Source organism: Cariama cristata, unplaced genomic scaffold (assembly GCF_000690535.1).
Source record: "Cariama cristata isolate BGI_N322 unplaced genomic scaffold, ASM69053v1 scaffold9731, whole genome shotgun sequence".
NCBI lineage: Eukaryota > Metazoa > Chordata > Aves > Cariamiformes > Cariamidae > Cariama > Cariama cristata.
Window position 1 is genome coordinate 38,491 of NW_009600994.1, and position 19,083 is coordinate 57,573.

Here is a 19,083-nt window from a genome sequence, read left to right on the forward strand (position 1 = left end):
GTCAGCATGCACCTCGACCAGCATCAATTGAACCAGGCAGTTTTGTTAACTGCACATGTTAAACAAGGAAACTTCCTATCGATCAAAAATGAAATTAAGAAACTGTTTCAAATACAAGAGGATGTATGAAACAGTAAGATTTAAGAGTAGGAAGAGTGATTCATCCTGAATCAGACTCTACAGTGAGAGGGGGAAAAAAAAAAAATAAAAAATCAAAGCATGAAAGTCAAAGTGCTTGGCTTTACAACAAGCTTAATTACTATAAGCATCGTGAATCTAGAACCTCAAAGTATATTTAAGAAAACAGTAATTTTTTTTTCTTTTTATTCATTACCTGCAGATTTTCACATGTTTCTTGACTGTAGGTGAGCCTCTGTATTTCAGTTGGTGAGACAAGATAGAGTGCTTGTCCATTATTGGTGAAGCAGAACGTTCTGGCTATCCGCATATTAGTGAGTGGCAGGTAATATACATCCAACAATGGCCTTAAACTTGGCAAACTTAAGAAAAAAAATTAAAAACCCCATTAAATATAGCAGGACTGACTATTATTGATCAAATGGCTCATTTTTAAACTGCAATACATTATTTTTCTGCATAAGTACCACATAAACAGGGTATCATTTAATGCAATTATAAACTCTCAAAACAAATACCACATTTTTCAAGGTAGCACCTCAAAAGTGAAATTTAAACATCTGCATCACAGATGCATTTAAAAACATCATTTAAATGATACTCTGAGCATGTGAATCGCAGAGTCACTTAAAGCATTATTCAGTAATTACTAACAAAGTATTTCATTAAGTATCTACCAAAAGGTTACAATTGAACATCCTGCCTCTTCTCTCAGGTGAAAAATTTCTCCTTGACTAAAAATTCAAGTCTAAAAGATCTCTCCTGAAGAACACTTTGAAAGCATACCCTTGCGTATTTCTAAGGAAAACAGAATTCAGCAGCCGCAAACAATCTTATGAATTATGTCCACATTTTTGTCCAACTGTGTATTTAAGAGGAAGTCTTCTTAGAGCAGAGTTTGCTTACCTTGTAATTTCCGATTCTGCAGATGCAGCCGCAGTACTTACTGCACCAAGCTACTGAAGAACAGATGCAGCACACTCAGGCTGTAACAATGCTCTTGCTACCAAACATTCCTCTCCCTCAAAGTAATAATAAATGCAAGTAAAAAGTGACCAAACACCTAATGTCTTGATAAATAAAACCCAAAATGAACCTCTGTCTCAAAAACGTCCCCCATGAAATTTTTGCAAGAGCACAGTTTATACAAGATGTTAGCTGCAAATGTACCAACAATACATTAAGCACCTTCTGCTGCAGATACCATCTGCATAAGATTATTATTTCTAGAAAATAAAAAAGCAGTAAAGGGGCAAAGTGAAGCCAAAAGCAATGAAAAAGAAAGGTGTAGTAACTGCAACAGTAGGTGCTGGTTGGTTGGGTTTTTTTGGTACGATACTGAAATTTCTAAGTGTTAAGCTTGCATTTTACAGACTGTGCCTCGTCTCTTTGCAGAGACCTCATCTATGACAAACAAAAAGGAGAACTGCTAACATGACTTTGGAAGCAAGTTCTACAGATAAGAAATAAAAAGCAGTATTTTCTTGTAAGCATATCACCCAGAAATGACACTTCTGCCATGCACGTATCTAAAATAAGAGTGAGTTAAACAAGGAAGTGGTTGACTTCAGACAGATAGAAGCATGATCATCCTTACAGTTTCGAGACAAAACACAAAAACATTAGATCAGATAAGGACAAGCATGACATCCACGACAGCATTTCCATAGTAACCAACAAATCTGTAACAGAATCTTAAGTCCTATCTAAATTGATATCAGTAGATAAGTACTGAGCAACTTGGGTATGGCACAATGCTCCAACAACTTCACACACACAGCATGTTAAGTCCACTTCCCAGCAGCAAGTCATGCTTAGGAAATGGAGTTAATCCTTGGGAGCTGGACTTCCCTACAGTAACAATTCAGTATTTATAATTTAGCACCTACCTCTATGCATAGTTCATTAGAGAACAAAACGAACCCTGAGGAAAACATGATTTCTTTCAATATATGTTACCTGAACATTATTAAGTTCAGTTTTAACTAGGGAAAAAACAGTGCTTGCCCTGCAAGGTGAGCAGCATCTTGTAGAGATGTTTAGAATATATGTTGGGATATACATCAATGGAGTTAACAGACTTAATAATCAAAATTTATTTTTCAATTATAGTATGCTTCAGCTTAGTTTTATTCCTAACAACTTCTGGAAGAAGTATCTTTTTAGAGAATTTCCTAAGCTGAGAGCTTGTTTTCGCAACCTTAAAAATAACCTTTTAGGAATTTTACTGGCACAATTTTATAATGCCATGTTCCACATTCATCTTAGCATTAGCCATGACTAAAAGGCAGATGCAAGGGTATAGGTATATACCCACCACTGTTCTGAATAAAATAGCATTGGGAAATAGTCAAGAAAAAGGACATGTTAAAATTACATAGGTGACATGTAACTACATTCAAACATTACTTTCACACATGTTTAAATTCGTAACTTAAACCCCTTACTTTAGATGACTTATTTCTATACTACAACCTCCAGCAATTAATCTTGCCTTTATAGCCTGAGTTTAAGGCCTTTAAGACACAAGCAAGCTACACAAAACGGTAAGCTTGAGGCACGAGCGTGATGCAAACTGCTGTGCAAAAATATGCAGAGCTGTGGTCAGGTACCAGCTGAAGGTCTGACTCAAGGCAGTTTTTCCCATCAGGGACTAAATTCACCTTTAAGACAAACGCCATCAACTCACAGACCTATATCACACATTTGGAACTATTTGGTCAATCAGGGTAGCTTGAGCTAAACTGGTAAACTTTTTCACATGTTGAAGGCATAACTAATAGGAATGCATAATCAAAATTATCCAGGCCTGTGTTAGAGGTTCATCAATACTGAGTGAATGTAGAATTTTTTTTTTTAAATTCATATTCTTATGAAAAGGAAACTTTTTATCTAGCAGAGGAGTATTTTTTCTTTTTATATTTAAGTTACTATCAAACAGGTCTTACCTAAATGTCATAATATGTCCATTGGCACAGAAACATGCAAGGCAGATACTGTTACTCAATGACACTATGTCTCCACGAAGAACAAAAGAAGTCTCTGTTATGTTTTGCTTATAAATACAGTTCTGGGATGGCAGTGAGATAACTTTTGCTTGCTTTTCCGAACATATCACTGCGTATTGGTTTTCACTGATTTCCTGAGAGGAAGAGGGGGACACTGAGACAGGTCGTCGCTTTTTCGCTTTCTCTTTTTCATCTTTATCTTCAGGAACATTGTGTTCTCTCCAGGGTTCATGTGCTGGTGGGACCAAGGATCCTGTGGTGTCCAGAAAAGCCATTCTCAAGATTGCCCCTTTTAGCCTCAGGATGGTTCCTAGGAAAAAAAGAAGTTGAGTACGTTTCTAAAAGTGTTCTCCTAAATTGGCTTTCAAGCTACAAAATATTCCTTTAAGCAGCTAGCATAATGAAAAACAAGAACTTAGGCTTGCCTCTGTAGCAAAACAGACACACCAAAACCTTTGGACATTTATCAAAAAAACAATGAAGCACGTGCAAGAGCACGTATGTATTCAAGAAAATGTTAAACCAGTTTTCAAGGGTCAAGTGTATGCATACTCTTCCATTAACTTCAACAGAAATGTATACATTTATGAAGAGAGCCAAGCTGGAATGCACATTTGTATTCAAGTTCAGCGTCACAAATGCAGCTCATTGCATTCTCTCCTGAGGAGTACACAGTGCGATATTAATATCAACAATAAATGGTATTAGTCAAAGGTGAGCACCTCCTTTTTCTTCAATACAGACAAGTTCAGAAACAAGCAACATGTGGGCTTTTTTTCCTCTGCGGTTCACAATTGAATCCACTTCTCCAGCACAGAATGAAAGAGGAAAGTTTTTTCCTCCCCACTGTTTAAATCACTGTGTCTTCATATGCCAGATCTCAAGCTAATACATGTCTTGTTTTACTTACGTTCACACGTAAGTAAAAGCATGAACATTTGCTAATTACACAAGAAAATCATACACATGGCAGTATCTTTTAAGGCTCATGCTGCAGATCCAGTGATTAAACACACCGCCTAGTCCGCAGCCTTGCCTTTATGATCAAATGTTACCAAATCTGAATACTGCTGTCAACACCATATTTGACAAGCACAAATCATGTATATGGTCTAGAGATCACACTATTCCCATTCACTTTTTCAGTCAAATAGCGTTGCAATTTGCATGTCTTGATACCATCCCTGTGAGCAAAGTGGAGCAGAGCAGCGTGTTCCGCATGAGACACTGGTGGCAGGAAAGCTAAACCTATGCCTAACAGCATGGTCAGCAAGCCATTAATGCATAATTACAACAAAATCAGTTGCTGTGTATCAGAAAAACAAGATATAACATCTCGCACAGCATTCCAAAGGAATATTTTATAACTAATATTTAAAATTAGTTGTTCAATATACAACTCTTAATTTGTATTCCCTTTGCATGATGCAGGAAAACCGAAAGTTTCCTACCTCACAACTGAAAAAAAAAATAAAATAAATTGAGCATTTGAAACACTAATCTCTTCAGCTCTGCTATCTCTGTTTAACAATTGCCAGGTACTATATTAAGGTTAGCAAACATGCTTTTCTCAGCAAGTATACATAAAGCAGTATTTTTATGAGATCATATTTTCAACTTTGCAACTTTAAAACCCTAGTAATGAAGTAACCAATCTAGACTGTTAACCTCAGTAGCTAGATCAACGGAGCATATATCAATTTTCAATTGATCCATCATTGAGAAAAACAGTTTCTTTAAAAAAATATGAAGAATGACAACAATACTTTATCAAGGTATACTTTAGCCTGTCTGCTTTGTACATACCGCTAGGAGAAACAATTACTGGTTGAAGAAGTCTTTGCTCTCCTCCCGGGGGTAAGTTCAGTACAATGACAAGCACTGTACCCAGCGTGGTCCCAACCCACAGGCACGGGGAAGGCGATGTATCAGCCTTTCTTGTGAAAGTCTCACAAAAATGAAGAGCTGAAATTGCCTCGCGTGACTCTTTATCAATGCTAGTTACACTAGAGCTCCGGGATCGACTGAAAGAGTTGTCTTTGACATCTGAAAATAAATCAGTATTAATTAAAAAGAATGGCAAATGCAGGGATTAAGAGAATTCAGATTTTCTTTTTCGTTCTTTAGCATAAAGTATATACTAAGTAGCATTCTATTGATCATTACTCCTGTATTCTTCCTTGGTCATATTTCCTTTTGGCCCAGTTTTCAACACCATATCCTGAACAAAGCGCCCGATCTTTTTGTGCAGAGGTTGCCATTAGGTAACTGTCATGAAAATTGTTATGCATATTTCTGTGTTCTTGGGACAGAGAATAACAGTCAACCAGAACTCCTCCTTCAAAAAAATCGAATTACAAACCTCTCTGCCAATTAGTTCGTTGATCAGGTTAAAAAACTACTGGCTTCCAAGGAACACAGTTTAATAATCTTACGAAGATGCAACTATTTTACTTTAAGAACTGCAGTGACATCCAGACAGCATGATAACATGTAACCTGTAATGACTCTCAATAATATTATCCCAGGAAACTGTATGGAGGAGGTCTAACAGGCTATTCACATACACCCAAACTTCTAGCAAGAGAAACATCAAATGCCACCTGGCACTGGTATGCAAAGCTGAAGATCTCCATTTTGAATACTGTAGCGTAGTGCCAGAAATGGCACTAAAACTTTTCTGTACATGTTGCTCACTGCTTAGCAAATAAGGTTCTCGTAACAGAGAATTAATTCTAATAATAACAAAAGCTCCAACCAGGAAACATCCTGCTCCATTCTAGCTGTGCGCTGTCTGTACATGTGGTGATACTTCACGCACCAGCATGTCTGAATTTATCTGTGCCTTCATGAATAAATGCCTAACTTTAACTCATCATTCCAAAATTTTAGCACAAGATAACCCTTACTAGTAAAAGTTTAATGCTATTTATATCATGATTTTTAAAAAATTAAGTTATTGTTTTGGATCTTTGGGTAGGGTATAGATGCAATTGGCATCTTTAAAGCAGGATTAAGAGCTAAAGAGCAACATTTAGCCACCTACTTTCTGGAAGTATCACTATGCTAACTTCATTAAATTATTACAAAACTTTCTACATCAAACATCTAACATGCATTTGAAAAGCATACAAACTAGATTTCAACTAACTACAGACATCTACTCAAACACAAACAGTCTCTTCTCAGGGGATACTTGTCACATTCCAACAAGGATAGAAAAATTATTGTCTTGCTGAATTTTAGCTAAGTCAAATGTAGAACATGGATTATAGAAAGAAACTAGGTCAACCACTCAGATGTTGACATCCTAAGTTTCCACATTTAAAAAAATCAAATCCACAGTAAAACAATGAAAACAATTATTTATTTTTATAGTTCTTCTAATGACCATAACTGTTTAAAGATGCTTGTTTCTTCAGGCTTGAACTTACTAAGTTAATTTTTTTCAACTCTAACATGGATTAATCAGTCTCAATATAATTCTGTGTTAACTGCAATAGGCACAAAATTAAATGTACATTTGTTGAGTTGCATCTGGTTGAATATTTGAAGAGCATATGTACAAACTCCAGAAGCCATTTGGAATGGACAAGAAAAACCCCATAAAAATTAACTTGCCAGACAATACGGGCATTGTGGAGAGTGGACAACTCATTCAGAAAAGAGAACTGAGGGTAAATAGTTTAAACTGCTTTAGTGCGTATTATTTATCCTGAAGTCAAGGAAGAACCTATGGTTTGTTAATGGATTAGTTTCAGATGAAGAGGAAGGAGCAACAGTGTGATGACCCACTACACACTACTTCAGAAGGATGGAAAGATGAAGCTCTTATGAGCAACTAAACCAAAGGATAGCACCTAGTAGCAATAGTACCTTAATCACCTGGATTGCAACATTGAAAAGCAATGGTATAATGCAGACCAGAGTAGTTCAAGATAACTTCTGTTTTAGAAAGTGGAGGATAAATACAGAAGCGCATACTTTAGATTTTGCTTTGGCTGTTTAGGGAGGAAAAAAGGGTAGGTTAAAGATCTAAAGACAGAAAAGTAATTTGAAAAGAATGAGATCATGGAAGAGCAGGTTTCAAGAAGCCATGGAAAGATAGGAGAGAAAATGATAAGGATAATAAACTTGGGAGAAAGGCATTTCAGCTGTCTCCTAGAGCCAGTAGATATGCCCACATAAGTGACAAAAAAATACAAGCAAGCTGACAATCTTTGAAGAACACTATGCAAAAGCTATCCTGCTAGGAGAAAAGACAGAAGTAAAACAAAAGATTGTAATTGCTTAAAGAAGTTATCTACAGACCTGAAAACCTAGAAGAATTTTATGCAGAACACAATGAGGCATCTAAGTGCAGATATCCACACACATGCAAGGTCAAGCAAAACCAGTCAAAGGCTACTACAATTCGGAAGGTACAAACTATTTTATGAATATACCGGAAATGAAATGACAAAATTCCATTATTTCAGTATAAAGAACAGCAAATATTATATGATGTAGAAAATGCTGAAACTCTTTCAGGATTGGAAAATGATGAAAGAATTTCAGCATTCTCTTTCTCCAGTCTTCATTAGAAAAAAAGAACACTCCTAAGTACTTATTGCTATTAAAGAACTGAGAGTAAAACAACGGTAGAATTAGAATGAACTGGATAATATTTAAGTAAAAAATCGTTCCAGTTTGCAAAATATGATAAAATTCACCTTAAACCAAAATCATCTCTAAACCATTTGTAAACATGGTAAGGAAGAACAGAAACAGACTGAAAATACACAAATTTTTCTGCTCTTTCATGCCAACAAGGCCACAGTTAATCTCTCTAGTCTGGGCACAAGAGTGCACAAGAGTCTGGGCAAGATGAGGAAAAATTCCAAGTCCAGAGGAGATTAACAGAATCCATCCTAGATTTAGACAACTAAACCTAAAAAGAAGGAATTGAATTTTGTAACAAAAAAAATCTGGAAAAATGAAGATATGATGACAGCTTTCAACAGCATAAAAGATGACTAACGAAAAGACAAGGAGCATTTGTTATGCCTGCTCACTGTGGAAAGAACAAGAAATTCATACGGAAGCAAAGATGACTGATTAAATAACAGGAAACCTGTGTAACTGACTATAAAACATTGGAACTTTCTGACTAGGATTGTTCTAAAAAACTTATTTATTGGAGGTTCATGAATAGATGAGAGGTTAAACTGTCACACATCTGGATCCTTGCCATAGCATTGTTATGCCTGCTCACTGTGGAAAGAACAAGAAATTCATACGGAAGCAAAGATGACTGATTAAATAACAGGAAACCTGTGTAACTGACTATAAAACATTGGAACTTTCTGACTAGGATTGTTCTAAAAAACTTATTTATTGGAGGTTCATGAATAGATGAGAGGTTAAACTGTCACACATCTGGATCCTTGCCATAGCAATGGATTAAACCTCATGAATAGATGAGAGGTTAAATTGTCACACATCTGGATCCTTGCCATAGCAATGGATTAAAGGATCTCTGAGGATTCCTTCCAACTTCACATTTCTCCGAGTGGAGCAAGCTGAAATGGTAGATCAGGGTGGTCCAGCTGAGTTTCAGGATATCCCCGTGCCACGGACTCTTTCCTTGCCGCTAGCAGCAGTTGTCAAACAGACCGTTCTGCAGCTGCCAGGCTGCTCCTGGGCTGTCTTCTGCTGCAGGAGCGGAGCGAGCTGCGGCAGGCAGAAGGCAGCTTTCCCACTCCGCCTGCATCTACTGCTGGAGGTCTAGAGCTGCCCCCCATCATCTTTAGAGAATAAAGCAGGGGAGCTGGATCTGATCTACAAGCTGGCAAAGTACTAAAAAAAATGTCTACTCATTTGTATGCTGTTGTAGTTATGCAACATAATGACCTTCAGTACTACAGACTTCATAGCTGAACTGCTGCTTATATAAAATGATACTGTGCTTTTTCAAGAAAAATGAAATTCTCAGACTGGTCATCCATCCAAACAGCTGTATGTTATTTTCATTTAGAGAGAGTGGTCACAAGACAATTAACATTTGTAAAACCATGTCCAACTATTTGGTGAGTGGACCTCAACATATCCTGTTGTTATTAAGATATTTTGTGTTTAGATTTAAAACGTATCAGATGGTTCTAAACAGGCAGCAACTTTCCTCACATTACCTGCTTATTCACGCTTTTGCTATCACAGCACTACTGATAAAGTGAGTGACAGACGCCTAAAAACTATGGTGAAACTGTGATAAGCCATGTACAAGAATTGCAGGCTTACCTTACGATGACAGCAATGACATTTTGTGCCCGAGAGCCCCCAAAAAGAGCGGAATTAAAATTTTAGTTCTACACTTCAGATAAATGCAACAAAGTCATGATCGTTCACATAATTCAGGACTCTTACTTTAATGTACTTGCATTCTGTAAAACAGTTTTAGTAAAGATAAAATCAACTATGTAAACTTACCTAAATCAGGCTTTAACTCAGTTGGCAAACTTAGCTTCCTGGACATCTTTGCTGAAAAGTGAAGTATATCTTTTTTTTAAAAAAGAATAAACATGATTCTGCCGGCCTTTATTTTCTTCTTTCCCAATGTTTAATATATCATTGTTTATTACATTAATTGCAGTACTCAACAGGTTTTCTACTAAAGCAGAGCCTCACTTCCACAAGGGAAGGGTGCAAAGTAAAACATGGAAGATACCAAAATCCCCAAATACAGCATTTTACGACTTTTGCCAAGCTTCGTTTCTTCTCAGGCTTCAGGCAGAATTTGATGGATTGGATGAATTTTGCTTTGGGTCAACCTCAAGTTTTATCTCCTCAGGTGAGAGGACAGAATACAGACTCTTGGCTATTGCAAGAATGTGCACTAAGTTTACATAAAGTTAGCATCCCATCCCCTTTTCTTCTGCCCTACTTCCTGATCAAACCTGAGATATTTAAAAATAGAGAAAAGATGAACTTTTAATTACACTAAAACATTAATACACATGCATAAAAAGCTAGTAATCTGAGATGCAAGCTGCGAACTTAGAGTGAAGACATTACAGACAATAATTACAAAATCAGCAGCAAACACACACTTGCAACACTGTCAAACAAAAGACGGTATAATTTTGATAATATTGCTGAAGTAAAAAATAGCATTTGAACTCATCCCTGACTTGGAAAATTCTCTTTATAGGAACGGAAACCTTGCAGTCCATTTAAAGTGCAGTACAATAACTAACAAATGCTGCTATAAAAGTCACTGATAAACTAGTAATCATACATCCCTCTTCCATCTTTCTTTCAACAATTACTGGAGAAGGAATAATTTCGATGCAGCTTCACTACCAGACCAGGACTAGACTCTGAATTTATTTCCCCAGCCACATGCTTGAATTTTGATATATCACTTAATTCGTCACTATCTTGTAAGGCTAATACTTCTCTACCTAAAGTAGATGTTGAGAATAGCCTCATAATTCTAGGAGTACCTTGTAATGGATACCAGTCATAAAGCACCCTGAATCTTGCTGCTTCTCTCAGCTAAAAATGGAGTTAAACTCATTCTAATTATCATTTTAACAGAAATCATTCCATTTTCTCCATATCCTGAAGAACAGCATGTGATTTAAAGATACTTCCACTCCTTCAAAAAGTGAAATACTTCATTGTATCATCAGTTATGCTCATCAATATTGCAAATGCTAGTTATCTGAATAGCTGAACAGTTTTATTCCTGTCATACATTATAAAAATTCAAGACTAAGACTCCAGAAATAATCTTCTAATTTCCTTCATGTGTCAACGTTACAGAGTATGTCCTATTCAAGTTAAATTGAAATTACTTACTCTCAGACTGAAATGCTAGTCACTAACTGAAAACTGAAGAGGGCCATCCGACTACATGTTTTCTGTCCTCATCCTTGCACTGGCACCTGCTGAGCTTAATGGTGAGGCCAAGACTCATTTAAATGAACTTTCTGCCAAGGGCTGCGTTCAACAAGATCAACTCCTGTTTCAGGTCAGAGCTCAGCTATACAAACAGAAAACCATGGTACAAAACAGCACTAGTGACCAGAGCCCATCTTTTTGCTGTCAGCTTGACCTTATATCAGCTTGAAAAGAGATCGTGAAACCTTATCTGGAATTGTGAATTACAAGATGGGTACTCCTCATCATAAGACTTGTTTTCTGTGTTAGACATGTAAATCATAAAAGCTGAGATACTGAATAAAAGCTCAAGTATGCTCACAGAAAATAATTTCAGCTATTTTTGGCTTTTCACAGCTTTTACCATGTGTGAATACCAGCAATAGTTAATTAACTTAGTTACTTTGAAGACCAAAGCAGTCACTTTTGGCTTTTCAAATAGAAATGTTTAGTACAAAATTTCAACAAATTGGAGAAAACTGTCAAAAAAAATGATACTAGGTAACAGGTAATACAGCAGGTAATAACAAGTACAGGCAAGTGTGTTGGATTCTAAGAGTCAATACAGAGTTTTAGCTTTTTATTCCTTAGTGAAAGGCAAGCTGTGTGAACTGGGTTGGTAAGGTAAAACAAGGTTGTCATATTTTCTACAAACACTGAACTATGCCTCATTAACAGGACAAGAGGATACATGAATTGTTAAAGGATGTCATTGCTAGAAATCGTGAATTAATGTGCTATGCAAAAAAATTCAAAACATACATTAATGTGTCAAACCCCTCAATAGGAAACAAGAACCTATTTAAACAGCAGTAGTGCCATCTGGTGTTTAAAGAAAAAAGGGCCTAAAGATGCAGTAAGAAAAATAGGAATATTTCGCCAGCTAAGTCATTTTTAACTAAGACTACTTAGTATAAAAAAACCCCTGCTTGTAGTCATATTTGGCTTATGGTTTACAATAGTTTTGGAAAATCCAGTTTTGCTATCCCTCAGATGAAAACCAGCAACATGCTAGACAACTTCTATGACACAAAAGACACAAATCAGAGAAATGGAAAAGACAGGACAGAGATGTAGAGAGCGAGCGCTCCATGTCAGGCTTTTTACTTCAGTGGTAGAAGAGAGCAAAGGCGATGGGGACGGCTCCTGCTGTGCGTGGCTGACCTCAAGAAGTAGCTGTCATAGCAGGGTTTAATCCCTCCCGTGGTGGTGGTGGTGGTTGCTGCAGCACTTACAGCCCAGACCACCCTTCTGCAGCTGGTGGGAGACAGGGAGACAGAGACCGGGGAGCCGTTTTGCTCCTCCTGGCACACTGTTGCTCCAGGCACCAATGACTCTTTTGCCTGTGTTTAGACCTACATTTAATAGTCCTCTAAATTAGAAAACCTAGAGTCATACACAGGGGCACACACACCTTCTTTCTGTTGCTAATATATTTAATTAAGTACCATGTAAAAGTATGACATTAGAGATCTGTCCAAAACCAACATTCGGGATTCTAAGCAGCTTAGAATTTGTTAGATATACCAAAGTTCCCAAATTATCCTATATTTGGCAACACACAGAAGTGAAAGATTTACATTACCAATTTCAAGATGCTTAAAGAATTGAATATTGTACTGGTGATAGTACAATAGAAAAACAGATTATCAATGCTGAAATCTCTAAATTTGATATAAGAATAATAAAACCATTTTACAAGAGAATGTAAGAAAAGATGTACTTGATATATCCAAAATTAGATCAAAGTATTAAAAACACATTGGAAGAAACAGTCTTACTGTGGCATTAGGGAAAATGAGAAATTGTTATGAGCATCTTAAGATTTGATTCCATGAAAACAGCATTAACAGTGAATGACACTAGCACTGTTTGAAAAATTTAGGTGTACACTTAAAATGTAACAAATGTGAGAAATCTTATAAGCAGGAATTACAGAAGTTTGGAATTAAAGCTACTCTGCTTAGATCTGTGTACTGATTTGTTTACAATTGCTTTTAAATTTGTAAACTGCAGAAAATAAAACCAATTTTCCTGAAAAGTGTTTGACATGCAGCCTATTGGAACAGTTATGAACGTCTTCGAGTCTGCAATATTCTGCATGCACCTTCACAAAGCTTCTTCCAGAAATGGACATTACAACCTCTTAACCTCTGACCTCATTCATAGCCATATATTTAATCACATATATCTCTTCATGCCAAATAATTAACTGACCAAAGTATAAGTAAAACAGTGTAAGATTTTGCTTCCACTTAAGTTGGTCCACAACAACACCTTTCTATAAAAATGATGTGGGCTCAGAAATTTTTTAATAGTTCCTATCAATTATTCTTCTTTTAAGTTCATCTACTTTTGGTACACCTCTCTGTACTACTTCACAGCACATTACGTATACTTTCAAATATTTGCCATTCCTAAGAGAAATGGCTGCTTTTGTAATGGCCACAGTATTTTCTATAATTTCTAGAAATGGTTAGTTAAACCAAGTATCTCCATATATCCAAGGTAACTGCAACTTTTCTAAAGTTCACTTCTCACGCAAGTAAGAGAAACATGACCCAAAAGCCACATATTCACAAATAGGTCTTTAACTTGAGTTACTACCCATTCCTTAGCACGGAACATTCACAAGTGAATATTTAGAAAAAAACAGAAGACCAAATGATCTTAACAGTATGTACGGCAAAGCTGAAGTGTTGGCACATGAAGCATTGGCATTTTGTTTTTATGCTACTGTTGCAGTCTTAGATGGTTTTTGAACTTTTAACAAAGCAAGAATCCTTGTCTAGTACTGTCACTAATGATAGAAATCTGTAGAAACGAAGATGTCCCTACATAAGTTTCAATAAAGTGATTAAATTGACAACGGTTTCATGTTTCTAAATACATGCGTATGAATGCTACCACCTTACAGCCCTATCACTGAAATGAAATTACTTTGCAAGCAGCATTCCCTTACTCACTGTTCTCATGTGACAAAAAACACAGGAACGATATTAAGAGTAACTGAAATTATCAATGTAAATAATTCTTGTTCTGTTTCGCGATCCATTTGATAGGTTGTATTTCACACATTGACAAAGAATGGACAGAACTTGAACTGGCTGCACTATGTGCCAGTGCAAAGAGCTACAACCATGCTACGTATGTCAAATTCATCCACATGAACACAGCTGATGGTAAACAATGCTTCATACAACATGAAGTTAATGACAATAAACAACACTCACATTTTACAAAACTCCTTGGCCATTCACATTTAGTTGGCAATTCAGTTTAAACCAATGAAATGCAAACCATGCAACTATTAACACCGAAGAAGAGGTGTTTTACTTATGTGGAAGAGCTTAGAATATGAGTTCAGAAAGAGTCATACAGAGTAAACATGCCAGATAAGGTATAGAAAACATGGCAGTGGAAAAAAAACATTCAGTGCACAGCATCAAACCACTCAAAACTCTAACAGAATGCAGATGAAATAATTAAGTTTCTTTAAACTTCCAATAAACAGTGCAAGTTACACAAATCACAGTATGAGCTGACTGGGAGATGCTTATGAACCACATGTCAAATGCATTATTGTCTCAATTAACTTACACCCTGAAGAATGCGTTACTTGTAAATAAATGTTTTGCTTTCTTAGCTGTGAAAAACATTCACAATACTTTCAGTTGAATGGTTTCAAGCTGAAACAGATGTCAATAGATCTATTGAATTGTTCTATTAATACCGTAACATTACTCTTTGAAAAAAATTGAAAAAAATGAAATCACACTCAAACATACTATGTTCTTTGCACAAGACAGACTGTCTTAAGTTCAGAAGAGACTGCCTTGGGACATAAGGGAAACCACCTCATCAACAGGCATTGATATAACATGCACAAGATTAAGTGTTTGGGGGTTTTTCTTATTAGAAGAACTGAACATAAGTTTCTAGTTAGCCTGAATTTCCTTTAGGAAAACATTAATCAATACTCATATAAATGATACTTTTTTTTAAAAAAATTACAGATGAATCAACATAATATATTATTGTCAGCCATTTGCTTTGTTGAATTATATTCAGGCTTCCACTGCCTCAGAACTCATCTTCCCTAATGTTTCTGTTACCCCTGTAAGGAGAGCTCAACATGGTACTGAGCAAAGGGCATCCTTGCTCTTTCTCATTCTGCACCTCAGATTTCAAAGACGACTTCATCATACTTGTATTTATCTCACTGACTTTTGAATGATTCTTCTTCTCAATTACTGAATTGGAATGAAAGGGATTAATGGCTTAGGAAAAGTTAAATTGCCAAATGGCAAATCAAGGGGAGACTACAGGAAATAAGATCTCTTCCACCCTGGTCTTAACCTATGGTTCCACACAACCTATGAAGTGGTAGTTTAGCAAATAGTTTTATTGTATAAAGTAGTTTCCACCTTTTGATCTAAAGAGATAAAACAAAATCCTCCTACAACAACATACCAATGTACTAAACGAAAACAAAATAAACCATTAACACAGTGATTCTGAAATGAAAATAATATTATCCCAGTTAAAGAAGAGTCCCTTTCCCAAAATTAAATCATACAGCCCCTTGCCTTCATTTATTTATTGACCCAGTTGTCAGAAGCAGAGTTAATTTCCATTCCAATCATAAAAGGGTTCAATCTACCTGCATACAACATATTCCAAGGCAATTTTGTTGCCAAATTGTTAAGACACAAGTCTGGAGCTGGTAAGGTATTGTGTCACTGTTGGATGCAGAAAGAGTAGTACCGTTCTGGTACAGCAATGGGGTGTACTTATATATATCTGACCAAGTCCTCTTCCAGATGATTAAATGAAAACATGATACTACCTCGATCTTGACCATAGTCATATGGAAATCTGACCATACGGCTATGAATGCAACACATAAAAAGAAATTAAATCAGCCATATGTTCTCAAAGTGTACCTTTGCAAAAGTAGTGGAATAATGTTGTGACTTGCATAGACTGAACTCTTAGTACAGATTAGAATTTCACCCATCCAGAAAAGAGAAGTGCAATTGTAAAATCAGAGAATTTAAACCACCAATATCCTCGATTTTTTTTAACATTGTTGTGCCCAGTATATTTAGTACAGAAGCGGCCCACAGAATTACCAATTAGCATATAGATAGAAAAATTAATAAATGCATTGAAATTTGAATATTTTTTTTTTGCTGCTAGGTTAGTGCTGCATAGAGTAAGGCACTGGATTAGGAACAGAGCAGAATTTTTCTAGTTCCTACCTATGTCATTGGTTACCATCTTGGAAAACTTTCTGCTTTTGGTCTTCACTGTAAATAATATTTTAATAAAAAAGATCAATCTAAGTTTATCAAAGGAGGAACTGAAGAAAAAATAAGACCATAGAAAAGAAAAATACTGTACCCTTTTCTATAAAATTATTCATTTTTTGATCATCATCAGAATTGTTTGGTGAACCAGAACCTATGAGTGAAGACAGAATGAAATGGATATACAAACATATATCTTTGACACAAAACCAGTGTATTAATACAAGCTTTCAGGAAGATACAAAGATGTATTAAAATATCAAATACTGATACTGGTATTCTCTCTACTAATCCAAATTATTTTGGTATGACAGGAATTCTGCCATATTGAGATAAAACACAAAAGCTATAATGCAAGGTACCACATTGCACAGTGCAGCAAGTTTATTGCTAGAAATCTTTCCCTCATTGAATAAAACGTTCCCTTTGAATAACTAATTGCTGACCTAATCATGGTTCCAGATACAAAGATTAACCTAAACTGCAATTCACAGAACACTGCTGTAACAATAAACTCAGGTTTTAAAGAGTTGTTTTTTCCCCAGTGCAGTAAGTCACTGTTGGGCCACAGTTCTTCAACTATTCTGCAGACAACTGGGAGCCAATGCTGCTACCTGGGATTTTTCTGAATCCTTAATACTGAAAAAGCAGTGGTGGCTATAGGCCACAATTTGAGGCTTACTGTTGTCATGAAATAAAAACATAGTTCAACTAAAAAATGTCAAATTTAGTTGGATTTTATATTGTGGAAGTGTGAAATAGGAATAGATTGCAAACATTTTGACATTCATGAACACAAAAACTTGACATTTTACAATGCTAAGCCTAAGCTTATTATCATTCAACTTCTGTAGAAAAAGCAGGAGATAAAGTTATTATTTCTCTTGCATTTTCACAGTACTTCTATAGATCTGTGTTATTAAAACTACAGGATACTCTCCTAACTTGCATAGGCAGGTAGTCCCTTTCACAGTCCTCTCAACTGTATACCCACTGGAGGAAGTCTCATGGAAGTCAGCTTCTACTTCTCTTCACCTGGGCACAGAAAGGTGGAAGACTGAGACCACTTGAGCAACTGCAGACTTCAGCCCAAACAGTGGCTGGTCTGTTTTACAGATCATGTTGTAACAGTCAAAGCCAATAACGCACTCAATTGCCAATCCCATCCTCCAATGGTAAAGACAGTAACAAGCAAACTTTTTGCACTAGTGTATCTTCCTCTTAACTAGAGAGCCTCTGGATTGGAAACAATTCATTTAAATCTGGTCTCTGTTCTGCATCTCAAGCTCACTAATACGGTGATTTCTCCAAAATGTCTTCTCTTACCTCTCTGCAAACTGAGTGCTGTTTTCAAGCTTCTTTCTAGTCTTGTGCTCTTGCCCAGAAAAGATGTAAAACTTAAACCAAACCTAAGGATCTGCACCTCTTCTCTCTTCATAAATACCACCCAAACGATTTCCGTATCAGGGAGGTACCTCCCCCCCAAGTACTTTTCTCAAAGGAAAACTAGAGAAGTCTGCCATGAACTTCTCTCATTCACTGAGAGCTGGGAGGAGAGGAGAGAGCCAAGGGAAGCCAGGCACAGTCCAACCTCATTACTTCAAGACTCTTTTTCACCAGGGAATGCAACAGTGGCTTTCCTCCTCCGTCTTCTATCCATTCACTATTTTTGGCACTCTAGACTTATTTCTCTTCAGTGTACCTAAGACATACACACTTTTCACAGAAGACTCGGTTCTTCAAACTTCTGGATTTTATTCCAATATGAACTAATACACAATAGTGTTCTCAGACAGTCAACTCAAATTAGAGATTGATTTCTACCTCTGCAGAATTATGAATTTCCCACTAAACCTGTTTCCTTTCAGGACATTTGAATCCATCTATTTTAAGTGGCGTCCTTCGCAGAATTATGAATTTCCCACTAAATCTGTTTCCTTTCAGGACACTTGAATCCATCTATTTTAAGTGGCGTCCTTTTCTGATCCTCTTAAAGAAATACCCAGATAGCTGAAGTAGGTTAAAAATTAATGCAAAGACAACTCAGACAGGAGTGAGGGAGGTAAACAGAGAGGGAGGGAAGGCAAATGGTTAAATTTAGGATTTTTCCATATAAACATTGATTTTAATCTTCGAGCTTGCTTTTATTGCAGTGTTAAGTACAAAGGTTTAGCAAAAGAGAAAATTGACTGACATTGACTGATCTAGATTAGAGTTTTTCACAATTAAAAGTTAACATCAAAAGACAGGACTTGTCAATCAGAAATTAAAGTCTAAGTTAAAATTTCTACTAGAGCTACAAACAGGATATTTTGTTTTGTTATGCTTTCAACTTGACTTTGAAAGCTACAGGCTACAATAGAAAAGAAACCTATCTTTAGATTCCTTTATTGATCACCATTTTGCACTACATTGCAGAGAGTGCACATACTACTTTAGGTACTTCACTAAACCTGCAGGTTTGTCCTTTAACTTCAAGTACAGCTTTGAATGAAACAGATAAAGTGACACATTACTTTAAAAGTTTTCTCAGAGTAACAGTGAAGATAAACAACAAATTTTTAACTACTCCCTGAAATATTCATCTTGAATACCATATATTGACATGCACCATTAAGTATTTGCATAGCTATAGTCACAAGAAAATACTAAATAGTATCACATACTGCTGAAGGAGTGTTAAGTAGAGAACTCCTACTTTG

The 19,083-nt window shown here is 36.2% G+C and overlaps 1 protein-coding gene across 1 annotated transcript in view; it reads right to left on the minus strand.

Annotated features, from left to right (window-relative positions):
- The window catches only part of STXBP5 (syntaxin binding protein 5 (tomosyn)), a gene marked incomplete at its 5' end in the record, with an annotated part of 41,035 nt that overhangs the window by 3,839 nt on the left and 18,113 nt on the right, over positions 1–19,083 (minus strand). The window contains 6 exons of the mRNA XM_009710260.1: positions 335–500; positions 3,087–3,456; positions 4,953–5,192; positions 9,615–9,665; positions 16,334–16,381; positions 16,476–16,535. Of these exons, the coding sequence (XP_009708562.1) occupies positions 335–500; positions 3,087–3,456; positions 4,953–5,192; positions 9,615–9,665; positions 16,334–16,381; positions 16,476–16,535 (935 nt within the window). The remainder of the gene's footprint in view (positions 1–334; positions 501–3,086; positions 3,457–4,952; positions 5,193–9,614; positions 9,666–16,333; positions 16,382–16,475; positions 16,536–19,083) is intronic.